General features: G+C 44.8%; 1 protein-coding gene across 1 annotated transcript; it reads right to left on the bottom strand.

Moving 5' to 3' along the window:
* Positions 1 to 1827: 1827 nt before the first annotated feature.
* On the bottom strand, positions 1828 to 5340 carry LOC123425701 (protein FAR1-RELATED SEQUENCE 5-like). Its single transcript, XM_045109414.1, has 6 exons — positions 5253 to 5340; positions 4469 to 5159; positions 3924 to 4381; positions 3535 to 3825; positions 2930 to 3364; positions 1828 to 1854 (listed from the first exon to the last, which is right to left on the bottom strand). The coding sequence occupies exons 2-6, from the start codon at positions 4890 to 4892 to the stop codon at positions 1828 to 1830; spliced, it is 1635 nt and encodes a 544-aa protein (XP_044965349.1). The 5' UTR covers positions 4893 to 5159; positions 5253 to 5340.
* Between the last annotated feature and the right edge of the window lie 13581 nt (positions 5341 to 18921).

Genomic DNA, 18921 nt, shown 5'->3' with positions numbered 1-18921 from the left:
CATAGCAAAGTTTGTCTTTACAAATCACTAAAGTGTGCAACACGATACCCCCCAAGACATTTGTGCCACTATACCTTATGTGTTACGAAATCTTGACAGGTCCTTCATTCTCTTGTTATGGATGATGGTTAAGTTCTTACACCCAGATCCCTCAAGTTCGGTACGTGAATTAACAAAGTTTTCATCATGGATGATGGTTATGCATGACGGTACAGTTCTTTGTGATCGATCATTGAAGTGCGCGGAATGCATCCACAAAGTTGTTGAATTGTTATGGATGACGGTTAAGTTCTTATGGTCCGATCCGACAAGTGCGTTGCAGGTATGAACAGAGTCTTTCATCACGAGGTATAAACACATGCATTGTATACTGCTTCGCATCACATGCATTAAGTGCGCGCCATGCATGGACTAAGTTCTTAGCAAAGTACTTCTTGACAAATCGCTAAAGGTGCGCAACACGATACCCCAATACATTCGTTCCCCTATACATTAAGTTCTTACGATCCGATCCGACAAGTGCGTTGCAACCATGCAAAAAGTTTTGTCATGGGGAGGTACAAAGCCTTGGTGTAGTGCTTCACACAACATACATTAAGTGCGCGTCATGCATGAACAAAGTTCATAGTAAAGTTTGTCTTTACAAATCACTAAAGTGTGCAACACGATACCCCCCAAGACATTTGTGCCCCTATACCTTATGTGTTATGAAATCTTGACAGGTCCTTCGTTCTCTTGTTACGGATGATGGTTAAGTTCTTACACCCAGATCCCTCAAGTGCGGTACGTGAATTAACAAAGTTTTTATCAGGGATGATGGTTATGCATGACGGTACAGTTCTTTGTGATCGATCATTGAAGTGCGCGGAACGCATCCACAAAGTTCTTGAATTGTTATGGATGACGGTTAAGTTCTTATGGTCCGATCCGACAAGTGCGCTGCAAGTATGAACAAAGTCTTTCATCACGAGTTATAAGCACGTGCATGGTATAGTGCTTCGCAGCACATACATTAAGTGCGCGCCATGCATGGACAAAGTTCCTGGCAAAGTACTTCTTGACAAATCACTAAAGGTGCGCAACACGATACCCCAATACATTCGTTCCCCTATACATTAAGTTCTTACGATCCGATCGGACAAGTGCGTTGCAACCATGAAAAAAGTTTTGTCATGGGGAGGTACATACACTTGGTGTAGTGCTTCACGCAAAATACAGTAAGTGCGCGTCATGCATGAACAAAGTTCATAGCAAAGTTTGTCTTTACAAATCACTAAAGTGTGCAACACGATACCCCCCCAAGACATTTGTGCCCCTATACCTTATGTGTTACGAAATCTTGACAAGTCCTTCATTCTCTTGTTACGGATGATGGTTAAGTTCTTACACCCAGATCCCTCAAGTGCGTTACGTGAATTAACAAAGTTTTCATCAGGGATGATGGTTATGCATGACGGTACGGTTCTTTGTGATCGATCATTGAAGTGCGCGGAAAGCATCCACAAAGTTGTTGAATTGTTATGGATGACGGTTAAGTTCTTATGGTCCGATCCGACAAGTGCGCTGCGAGTATGAACAAAGTCTTTCATCACGAGGTATAAACACATGCATGGTATAGTGCTTCGCAGCACGTACATTAAGTGCGCGCCATGCATGGAGAAAGTTCCTAGCAAAGTACTTCTTGACAAATCACTAAAAGTGCGCAACACGATTCCCCAATACATTCGTTCCCCTATACATTAAGTTCTTACGATCCGATCCGACAAGTGCGTTGCAACCATGAAACAAGTTTTGTCTTGGGGAGGTATAAACACTTGGTGTAGTGCTTCACGCAACATACATTAAGTGCGCGTCCTGCATGAACAAAGTTCGTAGCAAAGTTTGTCTTGACAAATCACTGAAGTGTACAACACGATACCCCCCCCCCCAAGACATTTGTGCCCCTATACCTTATGTGTTACCAAATCTTGACAGGTCCTTCATTCTCTTGTTACGGATGATCGTTAAGTTCTTACACCCAGATCCCTCAAGTGCGGTACGTGAATTAACAAAGTCTTCAGCAGGGATGATGGTTATGCATGACGGTACGGTTCTTTGTGATCGATCACTGAAGTGTGCGGAATGCATCCACAAAGTTTTCTTCACAAGACAGGTCCTTCGTTCCCTTTTTATTAATTGTGTCATAAGAGTGAGCGACTCTATTTAATTTTTAAGAATGACGGCAATGTTGTTCTAGATCGATCACTCAATTGTGCGTGTTGGCTATTAAGTTCCAACATGCGTCGTGTAGGGGAATGCGTCGTAGGAACGACGTTTTTCGAAGGAACAAAATTACCATTGGCATAGCTATAACATTGGAAGTGGGGTTGTTTATAATTCCCAAATAACGTGACGATTGATGTGCTACGGATGGTCAACCAGACGACCTCCACCAAAATGTACCTCCTGGAGTTTGCTGCCATGCTGTACGCTTTGTTTTTATCAGAGCCCGCAAGAAATGGATAGCCCCGTAACATTTCAGTATGCCAACAAGAAGATCGGCGAAACAAGACCTCCATGCCATAGTATGCAAATTCGCAATATAAGGTACCAACATATTAGGCTGCCTTCGTAAGCATGCATACACTTATCAACTGAGAACTACATAATAGTTTGCACAAAAGGTTTGATACCCCCAATCGTTAACAACATTATCATGACATTGAGATAATGTCTCTGCATTCTTTTTAAAAATGATACATACCTCGTCATCGAAAGAATGATTCCCATCCACGGCCGCATTGAGTCCTGATGTGTCCTGTCAAGCCGCACTTACCGCACCTGGGTTCCTTCCTCTGCTTCTTGTTTGCCCCCCGTTTGCTGGACTTTTTGCGGAGTTGTGCCCCTTTCCACGACATTTTTTGCAGAACTTAGTTCTTGGTTGACTTACTTCATATCCAGGTCTACATGGTCTACATCTTGCATTCGTCGGTCTGCCACGATCTCTCTTGCGAGACTCTACTATCATGGAATTTTTCAGCACAGTTTTTCCGTTGATATTCTGCTGCATATCAATTTTTTCTTTGTCTAGGATGTCCTCCAAACCTTTGTCGTCTGACCCATTTGCTTTCTCTTTTAAACCAACCATTGCATCAGATAATTTTGACATTGCAAACTCAAAAGCCTCTGGGTTGCTGTCACCCATTCGCACAATGTCTAGTGCTGTTGTATAAAGAGCTGTGTGCCTGAATGTGGTTGACCCAAGAATGGGGCTGCGTCCTTTGTATATTTTCAAGTACTCTGGCAGATCTTCGCATGCTTCTTTAGTCCACCTCCTCATGATGTGCCTCTCTGGTATCTTCGTGAATCTCAGCTGTGCCATGACCTGAATTCATCAGGCCAATTGTTATTTTCGACAAAAAACTAAACAGCACCGTACGCGCACTTAATAGTACTGACAAAACACATGCAAATCTGGTGCTATGGAACAATTGACTGTGCTGTCGCCACATAACTGTATATATATGGTAATTAAATTATTGCAAGTTGGATTACCCTGATCGCATGGCAGCAGAGCAAACCCATGTGTTCGTACATGCCACACTCGCATTGTAGATAGTTGTCAGGTTGTTGCACTTTCACATTGTAGGAGGTCTTGGACCAAGCTTCTCTCTGGTCAGCATAAAGGTGTGTCACACAATATGTATCGTTCACAGCCAATATGTTCTCGACGTAGTAGGATGCAGATTTAAAGCATGCTTCTTGGAAGAGCTTGAACAACGCCGGTGTATAAACCTTCCCAGCATGTCTTTCCAAAGGCAATCCTGATTTTAGCACTGGGCTGACCTGTTCAAGTAAATGCCAAACTGTTGTTAGGATGTTCTGTAAAATTCAGGTAAATACTGCTATGGATAAAAAACATCTATCCCTGGCTAAACACTGACCAAGCGACTCTTCTTCTCAGCAAAATTCTCTTCCGCATCACGGTCAAACTGGAGTTTCTGGTAATGTTTGATGAACATGTGCATTGAGGCTCCAGGAGGTACAAAATTCTTCAGCATATGGTTGGTGCTCTCTGACCTTTGCGTGCTCGTCATCCTTGCGCAGAACACACCTGCAAAATATGGTTTTGCCCATTTTTTTCTGAGTTCGTATAACTGGTTCATCATTGGGTGTTCCTGAAGATTGTACTTCTGCACTAACGTTTGCCAGGCTGCTTCGAACTCTTTGACAGTTGGCATATATTCCAAAATCTTGTGTAATTCATCCCTCAGTTCTTTGTTCATTGTGTATGCTGGTCCAAGTGTCTCCTTCGCGCGACGCAGGACGTGCCATTTGCACCACCGGTGTTTTGTTCCGGGCAACACATTAGCGATAGGCAATTCCATTGAACGACATTGGTCTGTTTCAAGAATCAGGGTGAGCCGATATAAAAACAGCGTTGAAAGCAAACGACTATGGGATTTTGCAATCATAAAAAGTGGTGTACATGTTAGTATAGTAAGAGTTGCTTTGCCTCCCATCAATGACACAAACTCCTTGAACACCCTGTCGAAAGTTTCCTCCTTCTCGTTCCTCATCAGAACACCACCTAGTATAATGCTTTGGAAATGGTGGTTCACACCCACAAACAGACCGAATGGCATATCGTACTGATTTGTACGATATGTTGTGTCAAAGGTGATCGCATCTCCAAAGGTCGAATATTGGTATCTGCTCCTTCCATTGGTCCACATAAGTGCCTGAATCTTGCTGTCACTGTCGACTAGAACGCTGTCTGCAAACATTGGATCTTTTTTCTTAAGTTCAGATAGGAGCTCCACTGTTTTCCTGATGTCATCTTCTGCAATCTCCCAGTTCATCCTCTTGCACAAGTAGTTCAAAGATCTCTTGTTGAATGGTACGTTCTCCATTGATCCGAAAGAACTTCCGATGACTGAAAAGACCTTAGTTATACCAATGTTGTTGCTCCTCAGGTGCTTCACAATGTCTTTTGTGTGTGTGTCGATTGCCCTGTGTGACGGCCAATGTACCTTCTCACCACACGATGATGATAAATGGTGGTTGTGATCTGGTCTAAATTCATGTATATACCATCCATTGTCTCGGGTGCGGAATAGCCTTATCAATGCTTGGCAATTGGATGCCAAGGAACTTGTGTTTTCTTTTCTTGGCTTTCCCTGAAATGTTAAATTTACCAATCCATTAGCATGGTTAACAAATTTACATATGTTTACTGTCAAAAAACAGAACCATATGTCCAATCTACCCACCGCACAGCTGCACACAAAGTCTTGGACGGTCCTGCTCTTCTGTGCATTTCTCCTGCATTGACCATAACGTATACCAAAACCAATCTCCCAGGAAATACAGGTTGTAAAAATCAAATGCCTCAGCGAGTGAGTCAAACTCTCTTCCTATCTCAGGGGCTACCACATGTCCGGACTTGCGGTCAGCGTAGGTGCGCGTCGCTTTCTCAAGTGCAGAAACTCTCCCATGTTTTGGCTCTCGATGGTCTGGTATTTGTCCATGCCTGAACCTGCATACGTAGAATGAATGCATATACAATATCAGCAGTAAAGGACATTAATTTTTTCGTCGCATCCGATTGAGTTAAACGCAAGACCAGCTCAGTTTAAAAGGATATTGATTTGGTAAAAGCTCGCCGCATATACTTATTTTCAGAAACTAGAGCTAGCTAAATGACAGTGGACTTTTATTAGCAACTCAGACTGTACTTGCCTTTGCAGTTTTTGAATCAATGCATCTGGTGGTTGTGTTGCCAAGATGCATATTCGATGTGAATTGTACAAGTTTGGTGCCCCACACGTACAATATTCAGAGTCGTTGCCTAATATTCACAGTTATCTGTTCTAACGTGTACAAAACTGAGATTGCAAACTATCAGTGACACCATAATTGGCTATTTGTTGTTTTTATCTATTAAGTGCAGTCACCGTGATGTAAACGTTTTTAACATTCCCACTTTCGTCGAAAAATTAAATATAAATCCCTATCTACGGTATTCTCAAGACGGAACACTATATACATCCTAACAACACGATTCATGTTTGGGGATCGATCTAATCACTCAGGTACATTACCTTGTTTTCCACGGGACTTGTTCATCAGCAGGTTGTTCCTTCGCTACTTCTGTGGTTGCTTCTGGAACTGCAGGCAATTGACAATCCGGCGGCGGTGACATTTCTTCACTAATAATTTGTACAACTGTTCCGGCCTCTGATGCGCATCGGGTTTCTTCACAGTAGACGTAGAAACTTCTCTCGTCCTCCCTTGTTGAAACTACCTCCTGTCCTGGATCTGAACACCCCATTTCGTCCTCCCGTCCTTCGCCCATTCCCCATTCTTCCTCTCCAAGGTCGGCTTGACTGTCCTCTTCCTGGTCTTCATGGCGCGAACAGGGGATTGGATCTATGGTTGGGATCACGGAGAAGCTGCGCAACGACGAGCAAACGAGATAATGTCCACACTAATCCCAATCACCGGCGAGCTCTTCGAGAATGGATGTTTGGTACATACCTGAGAAGGAGCTCGGTGAGAGATTGGGTGGCTGATGGGCGGCTTCCGGCGGCTGGTCCATGGAGGAAGAGAGCCGAGCTTGGGGTGGATCATGTGCGGCATCCGACGGCTGGTCCATCGAAGGCACGCGCAGATCTGCAAGAACGCTCACGGCCAAGGCTGCCGGCGAGCTTTGAACAGGGGGAGCCTGGATATTACAAATTTGAACGAGAAAGCGACTCGGGACTTGGGGGGGGGGTATGTACACTGACCAACCATATACGGAGTACAACGCCCCAACCGTATCGCACACATGTATTCCGGCTGTATATGGTGGGAGGTGCGGTCGGAACAAAAAGATCCACGTCGATAGTGGGACCAGCTGGTGCGAATCGTCGCGCGGCGGCTAGCGGTGAGGATTGGCGCTGTGTGTACAACGCGCTGTGAATGCCCTTTACCGGCCGTGGCCGTCATTGTTGGAGGGAAACCGCGGCGGATCCACCGTACCCGTTGAGGCGTGGGTCACAGCCCAGTCCGTCAAGGGGGCGGTTTACTGGACCATCGACCAAAGCCATCTCGAGTCGCGCCCGCATGCCTCCACTTCGGCTTGGAAGACGAGGCGTTCAGGATGATCGGCTTGCCCGATTCCTTGGCCACCGGAGACGATGTCTACTTCAACTTGGATGTGATGCGCGGGGAGCTATGGCTGACCGGCAGTCGTGTTGGCGAGCCTGGAGACGGCGACCACCCTCTGACAATCTGGACGCTCGTGGAAGACGACGGGCCCGGGTCCCTGTGGGAGCCGCGTTACAAGCTGAATTCCACGGTCCCGTGCCATCCCTTGTCGATTCTTCCGGACGGTGCGGTGATGATATCGCTGTACCATAAACTCCAGCGCTATGATCCGCAGTCGAAAAACTGACGGTGGTGTGTGAGCTTGACGGCCTGAGGTTCCGGCGTGCTGCTAGGTCACGGAGGCCTGCCTTGAAGAATCTGCACTTCTTCAACGTCATCCCCTATACGGAAAGCCTCGTTCCGCTCATTCTTCGGACCAACTAATGATGGCAGCTGTTTCGGCAAAGATTGTACTCCTACCAAACACTATTGAGTGGAGAGCAGCGGTTTGGCTCCCCGGCTCACATGAATCCGGACATAAACAATATTGCAATTTAAAATAGAAAAAAGTTAAAAAAAATGTTAGTGCAAGATGCTCCTTTTGTGCAGGAACTCTGTACAATTTTTTACGAAGATTGGACGTTTGAGGAGTTCGTGACAAAAAAGACAATTTTCGAATGTCTGAGAAAGTTTTGAAAATCGCACCGTTCATACTTAATTTCGTATTTTTTGCCACGAGTTCCTCAAATGTCTAAACTTCGTAAAAAAATTACATGAAGTTCATGCACAGAAGCATCTTGCATCATAATGTATTTTATTTATTTATTTTTACTATAAATCATGACACTGTTCACCGGACTCAAATGAGCCTGAGCTCAAGGTTGAATTATCGCTGTTGAGTGTGGATTTTTGTACCAACACAGTACTAGTCGGGTATATGACCTATCTACACCATCCATTCATCATTGAGATCCATGTGTCACTTCATCATCTTTTCTCTCGGCAGTGAAATATATCAAAAATGCGGAAAATGTCCCTCTTCTTTCGAGCTCAGATGAGATTGGTGAACTGTAAAATATTTATTGTCTGACAAACATTGACAAAAGTTTCAAGTGTTTATAAAAATTCCCATGGAATCACATTCCTGTAAGGCATGGCAAAAAAATATATTTATATTCCAAAATGGTTCTGAAAGTAGTATATTAAGAGTACTGATTTCTTTTACCACACCTTCTGCGAATGTGATTCCATAATTTTTTTACAAGCACTTAAAACTTTTATCAATGTTTAAAAAATGATTTTTATTTTATTTTATTATTTACCAAGCTCATTTGAGCTTGGAAAGAGAAACTCTACATCCCTCTATAGCATCAATTTTGCAACACCAAATAGTAGTAGTGCCGCTGCCATTTGTCTACCTCAATGAACTTGACGCTGAGGTGGTGACGCCTGTTGCTAGTTTTCTTAAAATGTGCGTGTAGAATATTAGATGTACGAGTTAAGCTACAACTAGACTTGTAATTAACAAAGGATCAGGTGTTGCAGTCAAACACGTGTAACTCGGGCCTATTATGTACAAGCATCTCCAACGGACCGTGCATTAAATTTTTTTTAACGTCGAAATAGCGTTTTAGGGCACGTGCGACAGTTTTAGCAGGTGCTGTAAAATTTAACGCGTCACACTAGCGCTTCGCCAGGCGCGGTAAAATACATAGCACACACCCAACCGCCGCTTGGTAGTTTTAGCTTCGCAGTGGGTGGCGGCGCAAAGCCACCCTACGATTCGTCCGTGGCACCATAAAAAGGCGGTGCGCAAGACCGGTGCTCCGCCGGCGATAAACCGAAGGTCATCCCCGCGCAAGGGTTTTCGGCGAGGCGGATGTGTCATGGGCACACAGAGGGTTGAGGGGATGTTTACGCATCCGTCCATCGTAGAAACACCACTGATGAAGGCGTGGGGTGGAGCGAAGGCGGACGCGGCCGAAGCAGTCAGTGGCGGTTGGGGTTTCGTGCACGAGTTTTGCTTGTTTAGTACGCTGGGCGAGCACACCAAATAAACCGCAGGCGAAGCAGTTTTTCCTAGCACCCTGGCATCTTTTTACTGCACGTTATTTCGGAGCTGCTGAAGTGCTACATTTGCCCCACGCACGTTATATGGTCGATTTTTGTAACGCGCGGCTAATTTAGCGTCTCTATTGAAGATGCTATAAGGACACCACGAGGTAGTTAAATAGACTAGACACAAGCTCATATGCTAGACAAAGATTATGAGGGGAACGATTTGGTCAACCATGATAGGGGTGCTCGAACCAGCCATGACGGGTGGTTGGAGTGTTGTGTGATGGATTCAATGGGCTTTTGTCAACTGTATCATTTCTTTTGATATATAGGGAGGAGTGTTCGTAGTCATGTCCTTAAAATGTAGTTATATCGATTATTTTTAAATCTCGATGGTGTACTCGTGCTTGTGTGATTATTTGTTCTCTGTTGGTCAAAGTGCATCTTATTTTTTTAAACAATAATATAAAAATATTAATTAGAAATAACGATTACATCGTCTATAAGGAAAGATACATTCTTATTCAAGGGCTCCTCAAAGCAATCCCTTGTCTTTGAAAGTTTTGCTAACGTAGCAAGTTCATGGCCAACCTTATTCGCCTCCCTATTACAATGTTGAAAAGTACTAAGAGGGAAATCACAAGCAAAAAAATAACAGTCATCGAAAACTGCCGCCGCAGCTCCCAGAGACCGTCCTCCATTCTTCATTGTATCAATAGCTTCCATATGATCCAAACTAATAACAAGGCGATTGAACCCGCTATTTGAGCAAGAGATACGCCAAATCTTAGAGGCAACCCTTCAACTACGAGAACGTCGGTACACCAATCGATCTTCTAATTTCCCCAACAATGAATTTTTCTTTGTCATCTCTGAGTACCGCGCCCGCAGTTCCCCTAAGAAAAATTGATCAAAACAAGCTTCCACATTCAACTTGACAAAACCCATAGGAGGTTTGCTCCACATGTAAGAGCATATTTCTCCATGTGTGGTTTTGGTAATTGATGATAGTCCATTGTTGGGGAACGTAGTAATAATTCAAAATTTTCCTACGTCACCAAGATCAATCTAGGAGATGCTAGCAACGCGAGAGAGGGAGAGCATCTTCATACCGTTGAAGATCGCTAAGCGAAAGCGTTACAATGAATATGGTTGATGGAGTCTTACTCGCAGCGATTCAAATAGTGGAAGATCCGATCCAAGCAGCAAAACGATGCCTTCGCGTTCAACACACGTACAACCCGTGGATCTATCCTCCTTCTTGATCCAACAAGGGGAAAGGAGAAGTTGAGGGAGAGCTCCGGCAGCACGACGGCGTGGTGGCAGTGGAGCTTGCGGTTCTCCGGCAAGGCTTCGCCAAGCACCACGGAGGAGGAGAAGTGGAGGGGTAGGGCTGCGTCAGGGGAGAGGGTTCATGTGTGTGCGCAGCCCTCCCAACCCTCCTCTAGTTATAAGAGGAAGGGGAGGGGGGCCGGCCACCCTAGGAAACCCTAGGAGGGGACGACGGCGGCCAAGGGGGTGGCTTGCCTCCCAAGTTGGAGGGAGGTAGCCCCACGCCCTAGGGTTTCAGTCCTAGGCGCCTTGGACCCCTTTGGTGGTGCGCACCAGCCCACCAGGGAGCTCGTTCCCTCCCACTTTCGGCCCATGTGGCCCCTCCCGGTGGACCTCAGTAACCTTTCAGTGGTCCCAATACAATACCGATAAACCCGAAACCTTTCCGGTGACCGAAACTGGACTTCCCATATATAAATCTTCACCTCCGGACTATTCCGGAACTCCTCGTGACGTCTGGGGTCTCATCCGGGACTCCGAACAACTTTTGGTAACCACATATACAATTCCCATCACAACTCTAGCATCATCGAACCTTAAGTGTGTAGACCCTACGGGTTCGGGAATCATGTAGACATGACCGAGACACCTCTCCGGCCAATAAACAATACTGGGATCTGGATACCCATATTGGTTCCCACACGTTCCACGATGATCTCGGGATGAACCACAATGTCGAGGATTCACTCAATCCCATATACAATTCCCTTTGTCTATCGGTATGATACTTGCCCGAGATTCGATTGTCGATATCCCTATATCTTGTTCAATCTCGTTGCCGGCAAGTCTCTTTATTCGTTCCGTAACACATGATCCCATGACTAAATCCTTAGTCACATCGAGCTCATTATAATGATGTATTACCGAGTGGGCCCAGAGATACCTCTCCGTCACACGGAGTGCCAAATCCCACTCTCAATTCGTACCAAGCCAACAAACACTTTTGGAGATACCTGTAGTGCACCTTTATAGTCACCCAGTTACGTTGTGACGTTTGATACACCCAAAGAATTCCTGCGGTATCCGGGAGTTGCACAATTTCATGGTCTAAGGAAATGATACTTGACATTAGAAAATCTCTAGCATACGAACTACACGATCTTGTGCTATGCTTAGGATTGGGTCTTGTCCATCACATCATTCTCCTAATGATCCGATCCCGTTATCAACGACATTCAATGTTCATGGTCAGGAAACCATGACCATCTATTGATCAATGAGCTAGTCAACTAGAGGCTCACTAGGGACATGGTGTGGTCTATTTATGCACACATGTATTACGATTTCCGTTTAATACAATTATAGCATGAACAATAGACAATTATCATGAACAAGGAAATATAATAATAACCATTTTATTATTGCGTCTAGGGCATATTTCCAATAGTCTCCCACTGCATTAGAGTCAATAATCTAGTTATATTGTGATGAATCGAACACCCATAAAGTTCTGGTGTTGATCATGTTTCGCTCGTGGAAGAGGTTTAGTCAATGGATCTGCGACATTCAGATTCGTAAGTACTTTACAAATATCTATATCTCCATCCTAAATGTATCCACGAATGAATTGAAGCGGCGCTTGATGTGCTTGGTCTTCTGGTGAAACCTGGGCTCCTTGGCAATGGCAATAGCTCCAGTGTTGTCAAAGAAGAGAGTCATCGGGCCCGATGCACTCAGAATCACTCCTAGGCCGGTGATGAACTCCTTCATCCAGCCTCCTTCCCGTGCTGCTTCCGAAGCAGCTATGTACTCCACTTCACATGTCGATGCCGCCACGACGCTTTGCTTGCAACTGCACCAGTTGACTGCCCCACTATTCAAAATATACACGTATCCAGTTTGTGACTTGGAGTCATCCGGATCTGTGTCGAAGCTAGCATCGACGTAACCCTTTACGACGAGCTCTACGGCACCTCCATAAATGAGAAACATATCTTTAGTCCTTTTCGGGTACTTAAGGATATTCTTGACCACTGTCCAGTGATCCACTCCGGGATCACTTTGGTACCTCCCTACCAAACTTATGGCAAGGTTCACATCAGGTCTGGTACACAGCATGGCATACACAATAGAGCCTATGGCTGAAGCATAGGGGACGATACTCATCTTTTCTCTATCTTCTGTCGTGGTCGGGCATTGAGCCGTGTTCAATCTCACACCTTGCAATACAGGCAAGAACCCCTTCTTAGTCTTATCCATATTGAACTTCTTCAATATCTTGTCAAGGTATGTGCTTTGTGAAAGACCAATGAGGCGTCTCAATCTATCTCTATAAATCTTGATGCCTAATGTGTAAGCAGCTTCTCCAAGGTCCTTCATTGAAAAACAATTATTCAAATAGGCCTTTATGCTTTCCAAAAGTTCTACATCATTTCCCATCAGCAACATGTCATCCACATATAAAATAGAAATGCTAGAGAGCTCCCACTCACTTTCTTGTAAATACAGGCTTCTCCATAAGTGTGTACAAACCCAAACGCTTTAATCACCTCATCAAAGTGAATGTTCCAACTCCGAGATGCTTGCACCAACCCATAGATGGAGCGCTGGAGCTTGCATACCTTGTCAACATTCTTAGGATCGACAAAACCTTCCGGCTGTATCATATACAATTCTTTCTTAAGAAAGACGTTGAGGAATGCCGTTTTGACTTCCATTTGCCAGATTTCATAATTATAAAATGCGGCAACTGCTAACATGATTAAAATGGACTTCAGCATCGCTACGGGTGAGAAAGTCTCATCATAGTCAACTCCTTGAACTTGTCGATAACCCTTAGCGACAAGCCGAGCCTTATAGACGGTCACATTACCATCCGCGTCAGTCTTCTTCTTAAAGGTCCATTTATTTTCTATGGCTCGCCGTTCATCGGGCAAGTCCACCAAAGTCCATACTTTGTTCTCATACATGGATCCTATCTCGGATTTCATGACTTCAAGCCATTTGTTGGAATCCGGGCCCGCCATTTCTTCTTCATAGTTCAAAGGTTCATTGTTGTCTAACAACATGATTTCAAGGACAGGGTTGCCGTACCACTGTGGTGCGGAACGTGTCCTCGTGTACCAACGAAGTTCAGTAGTAACTTGATCTGAAGTTTCATGATCATCATCATTAACTTCCTCTCTAGTCAGTGCAGGCACCCTTGAAACATTTTCTTGCGTTGCGCTACTATCCGATTAGAGAGGGGGTACAATTACCTCATCAAGTTATACTTTCCTCCCACTCACTTCTTTCGAGAGAAACTCTTTCTCTAGAAAGGATCCATTCTTGGCAACAAACATCTTGCCTTCGGATGTGAGATAGAAGGTATACCCAATAGTTTCCTTAGGGTATACTATGAAGACAAACTTTTCCGATTTGGGTTCGAGCTTTTTAGGTTGAAGTTTCTTGACATAAGCATCGCATCCCCAAACTTTCAGAAATGACAACTTATTTTTCTTCCCAAACCATAATTCATACGGTGTCGTCACAATAGATTTGGACGGTGCCCTATTTAGAGTAAATGCGGCAGTCTCCAATGCATATCCCCAAAATGATAGCGGTAAATCAGTAAGCGACATCATAGATCGCACCATATCCAATAGAGTGCGATTACAACATTCAGACATACCATTACGCTGAGGTGTGCCAGGCGACATGAGTTGTGAAACAATTCCACATTTTCTTAAGTGCGTGCCAAACTCGTGACTCAAATATTCTCCTCCACGATCAGATCATAAGAACTTTATTTTATTATCCCGTTGATTCTCTACCTCACTCTAAAATTCTTTGAACCTTTCAAAGGTCTCAGACTTATGTTTCGTTAAGTAGACATACCCATATCTGCTTAAGTCATCAGTGAGGGTGAAAACATAACGATAGCCACCGCGAGCCTCAACGCTCATTGGACCGCATACATCAGTATGTACTATTTCCAAGAAGTTGGTTGCTCGCTCCATTGCTCCGGAGAATGGAGTCTTAGTCATCTTGCCCATGAGGCATGGTTCGCACATGTCAAATGATTCAAAATCAAGAGACTCCAAAAGTCCATCTGTATGGAGTTTCTTCATGTGTTTGACACCGATATGACCAAGGCGGCAGTGCCACAAGTATGTGGGACTATCATTATCAACCTTACATCTTTTGGTACTCACACTATGAATATGTGTAACATCATGTTCGAGATTCATTAAGAATAAACCATTGACCAGCGGGGCATGCCCATAAAACATATCTCTCATATAAATAGAACCACCATTATTCTCAGATTTAAATGAGTAGTGATCTCGCATCAAACGAGATCCAGATAAAATGTTCATGCTCAAAGCTGGTACTAAATAAAAATTATTGCGGTTTAAAACTAATCCCGAAGGTAGATGTAGAGGTACCGTGCCGACGGCGATCACATCGACCTTGGAACCATTCCCGGCGCACATCGTCACCTCGTCCTTTGCGAGTCTCGGCTTATTCCGCATCTCCTATTTTGAGTTACAAATGTGAGCAACTGCACCGGTATCAAATACCCAGGAGCTACTACGAGCGCTGGTAAGTTACACATCAATAACATGTATATCGTATATACCTTTGACGTTGCCAGCCTTCTTGTCCGCTAGGTACTTGGTGTGGTTCTGCTTCGAGTGACCGGTTCCCTTGCAATAATAGCACTCACTCTTAGGCTTGGGTCCATTCTTGGGCTTCTTCCCAACGACCGATTTACCGGGCACGGGAACTGCTTTGCCGACCTTCTTGAAGTTCTTATTACCCTTGCCTTCCTTGAAATTGGTGGTCTTATTCACCATCAACACTTGATGTTCCTTTTTGATTTCCACCTCCGCTGATTTCAGCATCGAATACAACTCAAGAATGGACTTCTGCATCCCTTGCATATTGTAGTTCATCACAAAGCTCTTGTATCTAGGTGGAAAAGACTGGAGGACTCTGTCAATAACCGAGTCATCCGGAAGATTAACTCCCAACTGAGACAAGCGGTTGTGCAACCCAAGCATTTTGGGTATCTGCTCGCTGACAGAACCATTATCCTCCATCTTACAAGTGAAGAACTTGTCGGAGACTTCATATCTCTCGACCCGAGCATGAGCTTGGAAAACTAGTTTCAGCTCTTGGAACATCTCATATGCTCCATGTTACTCAATACGCTTTTGGAGCCCCGGTTCTAAACTATAAAGCATGCCGCACTGAACCAGGGAGTAATCATCACTCCGCGACTGCCAGACGTTCATAACGTCTTGAGCCGCTGGGAGTTTAGGTGCATCACCTAGCGGTGCATCAGGGACATATATTTTCTTGGAATCTATGAGGATGAGCCTCAAGTTACGGACCCAGTCTGTATAGTTTCTTCCATCGTCTTTCAGCTTGGTTTTCTCTAGGAATGCATTGAAGTTGAGGGGAACATTAGCGTGGGCCATTGGATCTACAATATAGATCGTAAAGACAATTTTAGACTAAGTTCATAATAATTAAGTTTATCTAATCAAATTATTTAATGAACTCCCACTTAGATAGACACCCCTCTAGTCATCTAAGTGATACATGATCCATATCGACTAGGCCGTGTCCGATCATCACGTGAGACGGACTAGTCATCAATGGTGAACATCTCCATGTTGATTGTATGTACCATACGACTCATGTTCGACCTTTCGGTCTCTCGTGTTCCGAGGCCATGTCTGTACATGCTAGGCTCGTCAAGTCAACCTAAGTGTTTTGCGTGTGTAAATCTGGCTTACACCCATTGTATGCGAATGTTAGAATCTATCACACCCGATCATCACGTGGTGCTTCGAAACAACGATCCTTCGCAACGGTGCACACTTAGGGGGAACACATTTCTTGAAATTTTAGTGAGGGATCATCTTATTTACTACCGTCTTTTGAAGCAAATAAGATGTAATAATATGATAAACATCACATGCAAATCATAAAGTGACATGATATGGCCAATATCATCTTGCGCCTTTGATCTCCATCTTCGGGACGCGACATGATCACCATTGTCACCGGATGACACCATGATCTCCATCATCATGATCTTGATCATTGTGTATTCATGAAATTGTCTCACCAACTATTATTTCTACTACTATGGCTAACGGTTATCAATAAAGTAAAGTAATCATATGGCGTTTTTGATTGACAAGCAGGTCATACAATAAATTAAGACAACTCCTATGGCTCCTGCCGGTTGTCGTACTCATCGACATGCAAGTCGTCATTCCTATTACAAGAACATGACAAATATCATACATCACATCCTTTTGGCCATATCACATCACATAGCACACCCTGCAAAAACAAGTTAGACGTCCTCTAATTGTCGTTGCAAGTTTTTACGTGGCTGCTATTGGTTTCTAGCAAGAACGTTTCTTACCTACGTCACAACCACAATGGCGATATGCCAATTGCTATTTACCCTTCATAAGGACCCTCTTCATCGAATCTGATCCGACTAAAGTGGGAGAGACATGCACCCGCTAGCCAGCTTATGCATCAAGTGCATGTCAGGCGGTGGTAACTATCTCACGTAAGAGTACGTGTAAAGTCGATCCGCGCCGCTTCATCCCACAATGCTGCCGAATCAAGATAACACTAGTAACGGTAAGCAAATTGACCAAATCATCGCCCACAACTACTTGTGTTCTACTCGTGCATAGAATCTACGCATAGACCTAGCTCATGATGTCACTGTTGGGGAACGTAGTAATAATTCAAAATTTTCCTACATCACCAAGATAAATCTAGGAGATGCTAGCAACGAGAGAGAGGGAGAACATCTTCATACCGTTGAAGATCGCTAAGCGGAAGCGTTACAATGAACGCGGTTGATGGAGTCGTACTCGCAGTGATTCAAATCGCGGAAGATCTGATCCAAGCACCGAACGGACGGTGCCTTCGCGTTCAACACGCGTACAGCCCGAGGACATCTCCTCCTTCTTGATCCAGCAAGGGGTAAGGAGAAGTTGAGGGAGTGCTCCGGCAGCACGACGACGTGGTGGCGGTGGAGCTTCCGGTTCTTCGCCAGGGCTTCACCAAGCGCCGCGGAGGAGGAGAAGTGGAGGGGTAGGAGAGGGTTCAGGCGTGTGCGTAGCCCTCCCAACCCTCCTCTATTTATAAGAGGAAGGGGAGAGGGGGCCGGCCACCCTAGGAAACCCTAGGAGGGGGCGGCAACGGCCAAGGGGGTGGCTTGCCACCAGGGAGCTGGTTCCCTCCCACTTTCGGCCCATCTGGCCCTCCGGGAGAGGTGGCCCCTCCCGGTGGACCCCGGTACCCTTTTTGTGGTCCCGGTACAATACAGATAAACCCTAACACCTTTCCGGTGACCAAAACTGGACTTCCCATATATCAATCTTCACCTCTGGACTATTCCGGAACTCCTCGTGACGTCCAGGATCTCATCCCGGACTCCGAACAACTTTCGGTAACCACATACACAATTCCCATCACAACTCTAGCGTCACCGAACCTTAAGTGTGTAGACCCTACGGGTTCGGGAATCATGCAGACATGACCGAGACACCTCTCCAGCTAATAACCAATAGCGGGATCTGGTTACCCATATTGGCTCCCACATGTTCCACGATGATCTCATCGGATGAACCATGATGTCGAGGATTCACTCAATCCCGTATAGAATTCCCTTTGTCTATCGGTATGATACTTGCCCGAGATTCGATCGACGGTGTACCTATACCTTGTTCGATCTCTTTGCCGGCAAGTGTATTTACTCATTTCGTAACACATGATCCCGTGACTAAGTCCTTAGCCACATTGAGCTCATTATGATGATGTATTATCGAGTGGGCCCAGAGATACCTCTCCGTCATACAGAGTGACAAATCCCAATCTCAACTCGTACCAACCCAACACACACTTTTAGAGATACCTGTAGTGCACCTTTATAGTCACCCAGTTACGTTGTGACTTTTGATACACCCGAAGCATCCCTACGGTATCTGGGAGTTGCACAATCCCATAGTCTAAGGAAACGATACTTGACATTAGAAAAGCTCTAGCATACGAACTACACGATCTTCTGCTATGCTTAGGATTGCGTCTTGTCCATCACATCATTCTCCTAATGATATGATCCCATTATCAACGACATCCAATGTCCATGGTCAGGAAACCATGCCCATCTATTGATCAACGAACTAGTCAACTAGAGGCTCACTAGGGACATGGTGTGCTCTATTTATTCACACATGTATTTCGGTTTCCGGCTAATACAATTAAAGCATGAACAATAAACAATTATCATGAACAAGGAAATATAATAATACCATGCATGCATCACCGATTGCATCATTTATCGGGGGGGGGGGGCATGCGGAAAAAACCAGGTGTCCAGAGTGCAATGCTTCTCGATACAAGAATGCAGGAAAGAAAGCTCCTCATAAAGTTGTATGGTACTTTCCGATCACT

This window comes from Hordeum vulgare, chromosome 2H (genome assembly GCF_904849725.1).
Source record: "Hordeum vulgare subsp. vulgare chromosome 2H, MorexV3_pseudomolecules_assembly, whole genome shotgun sequence".
NCBI classification, from domain to species: Eukaryota; Viridiplantae; Streptophyta; class Magnoliopsida; order Poales; family Poaceae; genus Hordeum; species Hordeum vulgare.
The sequence above is the reverse complement of the archived record's forward strand: the minus strand, read 5'-3'. Positions and strand labels throughout refer to the sequence as shown.

Coding starts and splice junctions, on each gene's coding strand:
- LOC123425701 (XM_045109414.1), bottom strand. CDS start 4,892: ATGGAGAACGTACCATTCAACAAGAGATCTTTGAACTACTTGTGCAAG. Junction 4,382..4,468: donor AACTCTTACTATACTAACAT/GTACACCACTTT, acceptor TTCTTGAAACAG/ACCAATGTCGTTCAATGGAA. Junction 3,365..3,534: donor TCTGCTGCCATGCGATCAGG/GTAATCCAACTT, acceptor TGATGAATTCAG/GTCATGGCACAGCTGAGATT.